The sequence below is a fragment of the Mustelus asterias genome, chromosome 5, assembly GCF_964213995.1.
Source record: "Mustelus asterias chromosome 5, sMusAst1.hap1.1, whole genome shotgun sequence".
NCBI classification, from domain to species: domain Eukaryota; kingdom Metazoa; phylum Chordata; class Chondrichthyes; order Carcharhiniformes; family Triakidae; genus Mustelus; species Mustelus asterias.
In genome coordinates this window covers 1,788,552-1,797,213 of record NC_135805.1, presented here as the reverse complement: position 1 = coordinate 1,797,213, position 8,662 = coordinate 1,788,552, and the positions used below count along the sequence as shown (strand labels likewise).

The 8,662-nt window shown below is 46.4% G+C and overlaps 1 protein-coding gene across 4 annotated transcripts in view; it reads right to left on the bottom strand.

Moving 5' to 3' along the window:
• Nucleotides 1-451: 451 nt before the first annotated feature.
• Nucleotides 452-8,662, bottom strand: part of hsp90ab1 (heat shock protein 90, alpha (cytosolic), class B member 1) — a 31,836-nt gene continuing 23,625 nt past the window's right edge. For all 4 annotated transcript variants that reach the window (XM_078212103.1, XM_078212107.1, XM_078212106.1 and 1 more), the window contains 4 exons: nucleotides 6,909-7,056; nucleotides 3,612-3,880; nucleotides 2,130-2,463; nucleotides 452-844 (listed from right to left, as the gene is read on the bottom strand). In XM_078212103.1, coding sequence (XP_078068229.1) covers nucleotides 735-844; nucleotides 2,130-2,463; nucleotides 3,612-3,880; nucleotides 6,909-7,056 — 861 coding nt within the window. In that variant the 3' untranslated portion in view covers nucleotides 452-734. The remainder of the gene's footprint in view (nucleotides 845-2,129; nucleotides 2,464-3,611; nucleotides 3,881-6,908; nucleotides 7,057-8,662) is intronic.

Genomic DNA, 8,662 nt, shown 5'->3' with positions numbered 1-8,662 from the left:
GGAGTCTAAAACTTAGAGGGCATAGGTTTAAGGTGAGAGGGGAGATACACAAGGGTCCAGAGGGGCAATTTTTTCCACAGAAGGCAGTGAGTGTCTGGAACAAGCTGCCAGAGGCAGTAGTAGAGGCAGGTACAATTTTGTCTTTTAAAAAGTGTTTAGACAGTTACATGGGTATAGAGGGATATGGGCTAAACGTGGGCAATTGGGACTAGCTTAGTGGTTAAAGGGCAGCATATACAAATTGGACTGAAGGGTCTGTTTCCATGTTGTAAACCTATCCCACAGCACATGGACTAGAGTGATTCAAGAAAGCAGCTCAGCACCACTTTCTCAAGGGCAACAAATGCTGGCCAGCCAGTGACGCCCATGTCCCATGAATAAAGTTTGGAATGGGATTAAATGAGGAATTCTCAAATTACAAATTTCCCAACACAATAAAGCCACGCCCTCATTTGCACCCCAGTAGTTTCGGATTTTATTTTACAGCACACAGCTGCAAAAGTATAAATGACATGCATTTGAAAATTAAAAAAAAAAGGACAGCAACATCTGAGAATGACTGTAGTGCAAGACTCATTCTGGTAAAAGCCCCCCCAATCCACATCGATCTGATCAGACTGGTCAGATAATCATTACTTTACACACACTGCACAACAGATCTTTTCCAAAGTCCAAATTAAATATAGCAGTCCAATTTGAATACATCAAGGGAAAATATAGGGAGAGGGCAGCATTCAGTCAACTTCCTCCATGCGGGATGCATCCTCATCTCCCTCCAGAGGTGGAATCTCTTCAACAACTTGTGGCGTGGTCTCTTCCACAGGCACCTCATCATCATCAATACCTTTCAAACAAACAGAAAAACAATTCAACACCACTGCAAAAATCACTATTTCACTCAGCTAGAGGCAGAGTGCACACTAATTCACATATTGTTCCAAGGGCAAGTCAATTCACAATAGTTGAGGGAAGTGGTGGTCTTCCACAACAGGACTGAACAGCAGAAGGCCATTCAGCCCCTCAAGCCAGTTCCACCATTCAAGCAAAAACCTTTCTAATAGTGCAATAACTCAAAAAACTCAACTATGCGCCTTGCCTCGTGTCTCCCACAAGTGGTATCATGCTCCTGGTATCTACCTTATCAAATGCCCTCAGGATCCCCGTGTTTCAGTCAGCCAGCTCACCTCATTCTGAACTCCAATGGATACAGACCCAACTGGTTCAAGCTTTAAGCCTCATCCCAGGAATGAGTCAAGTGAACCTTCTCTATAGCCTCACCAAGGTCCTTTACACTGCAGTAAAACTTCCCTAAATTCCATTCTCCTTCCAGTAAACACCAACATCTCATTTATCTCTGTAATCACTTGCTGTACCTGCATGTGGTTCATGTACCAGGACACCCAGATCCCTCTGTACCTCCGTGTTCTACAATCCCTCCATTTAAACAGTATGCTGCTTTGCTATTCTCCCTGCCAGTGGACAAACTCACATTTTCCCACATTATACTCCATCTGCCAATTTTTTGCCCAATTTGTCTACATCTTTTTGAAGACTGTCTACCTTACGGATGGCAAGGTGGCACAGTGGTTAGCACTGCTGCTTCACAGTGCCAGGGACCTGGGGCAGCACGGTGGCACAGTGGTTAGCACTGCTCCCTCACAGTGCCAGGGACCCGGGTTCGATTCCCAGCTTGGGTCACTGTCTTGTGTGGAGTTTGCACGTTCTCCCTGTGTCTGCGTGGGTTTCCTCCGGGTGCTCTGGTTTCCTCCCACATTCTGAAAGATGTGCTGGTTAGGGTGCATTGACCCAAACAGGCAGCAGACTATGACGACTAGGGGAATTTCACAGTAACTTCATTGCAGTGTTAATGTAAGCCTTACTTGTGACTAATAAATAAACTTTAAAACTTTACCACCTCTTGACAATGTTTTTGTCATAGGCAAATTTAGCAGCCATGCATTCAGTCCCTTCAGCTAAATCATTGATGCAGAGTGGAGCTGAGTCTAGCCCAGTGGGATCAGCTTGCAGCACAAAGCATGGTAACCGAGAGAGCATCTTTTATTCAGTATATTTCAGCAATACTGGTCACTTGTTAGCTCTGCTGTGCGGATAAATAATTTAACACTTACCCAGACCCAGCTTGATCATTCGATAGATACGGTTAGAGTGCGTCTGCGGATCATCCAATGAAAAGCCGGAGGATAAGAGGGCAGTCTCGAAGAGCAGGATCACAAGGTCTTTGACAGCTTTATCATTCTTGTCTACCTCGGCCTTCTGTCGCAGGGTGTCCACAATTGGGTGGTCTGGGTTGATTTCCAGATGTTTCTTGGCCATCATGTAACCCATGGTTGAATTGTCCCTCAGGGCTTGAGCCTTCATGATTCTCTCCATGTTTGCAGTCCAGCCATAGGTGCTGGTCACAATGCAGCATGGGGAGGAGACGAGCCGGTTCGAAACACTCACCTAGGACACAGAGTCAAGTGTGTTAAAGCTGCTCCAGTTAGTAGTTGCTGCACACACGCTGGGGCGTAAATAACCAGCAGGGTTAATTCCCACCAAATATTCCTGAGGTGCCATCTACCAGTGACAGCCATCTCACCCGAAATGGCCACTTGTAAATCCAGACAATTATGTTAATGGCTCACTGGGAATACTGTACAGCAGGGATTACTAAGGAACCAGCCCTAGATGGATCTCCTGTCCCCAGGGACAACGTACTTAAGATCAGCTAACACTGCTGGAAGGACTTGGATTTGATTTCAACAGGCATATCAGTCATACAGCCCATCATGCCTGTGCCGACCCTCAAATACCAATCCTATTTACCAGCACTTGGGCCACGGCTACCACACCATGGCCATTTAAGCGCTCGTCCAGATGCTTCTTAAATGTTACGAGTACCTGCCACCACCCTCTGAACAAACTTTCCCTCTCATCCTCATCACCTTAAATCGATGCCCTCTGTTCTTAGACACCACTGCCACGGGGAAACGGTTATGATCTACCCCATTTATGCCTCAATTTTGTACAACTCTACAGATCCCCCCCCTCAGCCTCCTCTGCTCCAGGAAGAATAAACTCACCCTCACCTCAGCTGAAACCTTTCCATTCCAGGCAACATCCTCTGCACCCTCTCCAGTGTAATCATGTTCTTCCAATCACATCACAACCAGAACATCACGATGTTCCATCTGTGGTCTAGCCAAAAAGATTGCCCTGCTCCTATACCCTCTGCCCCAGCTAATGAAGACAAGCACTCCATACGCCTTCCTCACCACCCTATCTACCTGTGTTGCCAGGGACCCAAGGTCCCTTTGTTCTCTAATGCTTCCTAGGGACTTACTAACACTTTACCTGTGGCCAGTGAAGATTTAAATAGCCAGAGTACCTGCAATCTCCTTCCTTGCCTTCCATAGCAGCCTGGGATACATCTCATCAGGCCCTGGGGATTTATGCATCTTTATGCCTGCTTATTAACCTTAATGTGCATATCTGGGGAATGACCCTGGAAAGGTAATGCTAGTTTACATGGCACAGGACAAGAGTGAAGAAAGTTATCCTGAAACATTGCTTGCGTTGAAAGGCTTTGAATGAACTCTCTGCAGTTTTACCTTCTCCACTTTCTTGTCCAGGATCTCTTTCATGAGTTTGCACAGGTTGTCATACTTGGCTCGATCCTCTTCACGCTTCTTCTTCTCCTCATCGTCCTCAGGCAGCTCAAGGCCCTCCTTTGTGACAGAGACCAGCTGCTTACCATCAAACTCCTTCAGCTGCTGCACACAGTATTCATCGATTGGCTCAGTCATGTAGACCACCTCAAAGCCCCGCTTCCTGACACGCTCCACAAAGGCAGAGTTAGCTACTTGATCTTTGCTTTCACCTGAAAAAGGAAACAGCGTAAGAATTCTTATTCATCTGTGGGAATGGAATTCTTTAACACTGGGTTATTCAGGAATTAGGGTGACTTCTTCCATAGTCTTAACCTCCAGGTTACAAGCATCACACTTGCTGTGCTAAGCTGCCAATGTTGTAACCATTGAACTGACTGGATAGGTTAGGCATACATGCAAACTGAGGCAGCCAATTCCTTTTTCCATTAGTCATTCATGGGATGTAAGCATCACTGGCAAGGTCAGCATTTGTTGCCCATCCTGCGGTTGAGTGGCTTGGGAAGCCATTTAAGAGTCAACCACGATCTGGAGTCATATGTAGGCCAGACTAGGCAAGGAGATTCACCAGGATGCTGCCTGGGCTGGAACATTTCACTTATAATCAGAGGTTGGATAGACTTGGGTTGTTTTCTTGGAGCAGAGAAGACAGAGGGGTGATTTGATTGAAGTGTTCAAGATTATGGGGGACATGGACAGGGTGGATAGGGAGCAGCTGGTCCCTTTCTTTGAAGGGTCAGTTATGAGGGGACACAAGTTAAAAGTATGGGGGGAGGTTTTTGGCTGGGGTGGGGGGGGGGGGTTTGAGGAAAAACCTTTTTACTCAGAGGGTGATGGTCTGGAATGCGCTGCCTGGGAGGGTGGTGGAGGCGGGATGCCTCACATCCTTTAAAAAATACCTGGACGAGTACTTGGCACACCATAACATTCAAGACTATGGGCAAGTGGGGTTAGGTGGGCAGGTCAGGGCCTTTCATGCGTTGGTGCAGATTCAATGGGCCGAAGGGCCTCTTCTGCACGGTAGTATTCTGTGAAAGCAGATTTCCTTCCCTAAAGGCATTCCGCTGGGCAAGTTTCCTCCTCTTTCAACAATAAAGTTCAGTTAATTTATTAGTATCACAAGTAGGCTTACATTAACACTGCAGTGAAGTTACTGTGAAAATCCCCTAGTCGCCACACTCCGGCGCCTGTTCGGGTACACGGAAGGAGAATTTAGCATGGACAATGCACCCTAACCAGTACGTCTTTCGGACTGTGGGAGGAAACCGGAGCACCCGGAGGAAACCCACGCAGACACGGGGAGAATGTGCAGGCTCCGCACAGTGACCCGAGGCTGGGAGTTGAACCCATGTCCCCAGTGCTGCGAGGCAGCAGTGCCAACCACTGTGCTACCGTGCCGCCCCATTACATTAATGGACAGAAACAAAGTGGTTTTCTAGTACAGCAAAGAAACTGAGCTTAATTTTATAAAATTACAGGCTTCAATCTAGACGAATCAGGATCATTGCTGCTTTTCTTGATCCTTCCAATGGACGGCATTTTTCAGCCCCACCCACAACAGCTCCCACCATTGGTATGACCAGAAAAGTTGGAAGGCCAACACAGATAGGATGAGCTGAAGGGCCTCTTTCTGTGCTGCAAAACTCCAACTCAGTCACCTGTCCAAATATCAGGGGTGGCAGTGGTTGGCCCCGACACCTCAGCGCCAGGAACCAAGGTTCAATTCCCAGCCTCGGGTCACTGTGCGGAGTCTGCACGTTCTCCCCGTGTCTCCCTGCGTTTCCTCCGCGTGCTCCGGTTTCCGCCCACAGTCCAAAAGACTTGCTGGTTAGGTGCATTGACCGTGCTACATTCTCCCTCAGTGTACCCGAACAGGTGCTGGAGTGTGACAACTAGGGGATTTTCACACTAACTTCATTGCAGTGTTAATGCAAGCCTACTTGTGACACTAATAAACAAACTTTACAGCTTTAAAGATCACTTTATGGAGCTGTGTCTAATTTTGCCTCCCAATGCTGTTGTCAAGCACCTGGAGATGAAAGGTACGACATTAATACAAGCTTTATTACTTCAGAAAGATTTCAGTGAAGACTAACCAACATTTCTCAGAGTCCAACATGTAAGAATACATGCTGAATAGATAGCAATGAGCCCTAGTCCTTGAAGAACCACAGGTGTATCACTCCATTCAAAAGACAATTGGCTATTAATAGCAGCACTCCACAGGCAGTAAGGATAAGGCAATCCTCCATGCCCTGCCACAGCTGATATGGGAATGGAGCCCAGTATGTGATGCTAAAAGCAGTGTACTGATGGGAAAGTACTTGTTTACAGTCTTAAAAATAAACTTGGAGCTGGGTGTTAATAAAAGACACACTCGAGGAGACATCTGTATCTGAAATAAAGCAGATCTCATAGGATCTGTAGAATGGAAACATTTTGGATTTGGAAACATGCCAGATGAACAGTTTGAGACTTGCTCTCCTATTAAGATCAAGTCAGGTTTAGGCTCCATGATGGTAACTTGTTGAAACAATTAAAAGGGTAGACAACACTAGGGCAGGCTCTACCAAGTCAACCTACGATTGGAGATAGAGTCAGAGGTTTACAGCATGGAAACAGGCCCTTCGGTCCAACTTGTCCATGCCGCCCTTTTTTTTTTAAAAACCCCAAAGCTAATCCCAATTGCCCGCATTTGGCCTCAAATTGTTGTTTACAGCAGTAACCAACAAAAGGTTGAAGAGTGGTTGTCATCAGCACAATATTCTGATGCCAGAGGGGAACGCGACTTGGGTAGTCTAGACAAACAACAACATGAAACTGTCTGCTCACAGACACTTTTCAAACCATGTTATAAGCAGCTTGTAGCATTGTATTGCACAAGTCTGTTGTCGGAGTATTCAATAATCTTTGATGATTTGATATGCAGGAGGCAATACTAAGCTGAGCTTGCATTCTTTGGAACTCTTCACCCACAAGTAGTAACAGATGCTAGCTGAATAATTTTAAATCCGAGAGCAATTATTTTTTCCTAGACAAAGATGTTGGAGAATATGGGGCTAACATATGGACCAATCTTGATCTCACTGCATGGGGGAACGGCCCCGAATGTTCAAAGCATTGGCGAATTCGCTAATCATCCACTTGGACTACACAGCAGGCAGAGGGAAGGGTGGTTCAGCCCTTCACTGATCTTCCCATTCCCCAAACCCAGATATTTCTCACTAAACCACAACTCACCGGTTATATAGTAGATGCACTTCTGGTTTTCCTTCATTCGGGAGACATAGTCTGACAATGGGGTGAGCTCATCTCCACACTGAGAGGTGTGGTAACGCAACAGTTCAGAAAGCTTCTTGCGATTCTGGGAGTCCTCGTGGATACCCAGCTGTGAGGGTTAAAGAAAGGAAATCAGTTACTACACTGTGAGGTACATGACCTAACCTCGGAGGATCTGGGTGTCCGAGTGCATGAATCACAAAAGGCTAATTTGCAGGTACAGCAAGTAATTGGGATAGCCAATAGAATATTGTTTATTGTGAGGGTATTGAATATAAACATAGGGCAGTTATGCTTCAGTTACACAGGACAATAGTGAGACCACACCTAGTGTACAATATTGGTCTCCTTATTTGAGGAAGGCCGTAAATGCGTTAGGAACAGTTGAGAGGTTTCCTAGACTAAATACTAAGAATGGGTAGGTTGTCTTACAAGGAAAAAGACAGGGTCCTGAGGGGTCTTGACAGGGTCGGCGTGGAGAGGATGTTTCCTCTTGTGGGAGAATCTAGAACCAGGCTCCCCAGTTAAGACAGAATTTTTTTTTCCTGAGTGTAGCAGGTCTTTGGAACTCCCTTCGTCAAAAGGTGGTGGAAGCAGAGTCTTCCACCACCTTTGCGTCGGTATTCACAAAGGAGAGGGATGTGTTGACTGGGAGTGTCTCAGAGGGGAGTGTTGACCCGTTAGAGAAAATCTCCATTACAAGGGAGGAAGCGGAGTGCCGCAGGGATCAGTGCTTGGTCCTCTGCTATGCGTAATTTTTATAAATGACTTGGAGGAGGGGGCTGAAGGGTGGATCAGTAAATTTGCTGATGACACCAAGATCGGTGGAGTAGTGGATGAGGTGGAGGGCTGTTGTAGGCTGCAAAGAGACATAGATAGGATGCAAAGCTGGGCTGAAAAATGGCAAATGGAGTTTAACCCTGATAAATGTGAGGTGATTCATTTTGGTAGGACTAATTTAAATGTGGATTACAGGGTCAAAAGGTAGGGTTCTGAAGAATGTGGAGGAACAGAGAGATCTTGGGGTTCATATCCATAGATCTCTGAAGGTTGCCACTCAAGTGGATAGAGCTGTGAAGAAGGCCTATAGTGTGTTACAGCCCTGTCATTAACAGGGGGTTTGAGTTTAAGAGCCGTGGGGTTATGCTGCAACTATACAGGACCTTGGTGAGACCACATTTGGAATATTGTGTGCAGTTCTGGTCACCTCACTACAAGAAGGATGTGGAGACACTGGAAAGAGTGCAAAGGAGATTTACCAGGATGCTGCCTGGTTTGGAGGGTAGGTCTTATGAGGAAAGGTTGAGGGAGCTAGGGCTGTTCTCTCTCGAGCGGAGGAGGCTGAGGGGAGACTTAATAGAGGTTTATAAAATGATGAAGGGGATAGATAGAGTGAACGTTCAAAGACTATTTCCTCGGGTGGATGGAGCTATTACAAGGGGGCATAACTATAGGGTTCGTGGTGGGAGATACAGGAAGGATATCAGAGGTAGGTTCTTTACGCAGAGAATGGTTGGGGTGTGGAATGGACTGCCTGCAGTGATAGTGGAGTCAGACACTTTAGGAACATTTAAGCGGTTATTGGATAGGCACATGGAGCACACCAGGATGATAGGGAGTGGGATAGCTTGATCTTGGTTTCAGATAAAGCTCGGCACAACATCATGGGCCGAAGGGCCTGTTCTGTGCTGTACTGTTCTATGTTCTAAAGCTCG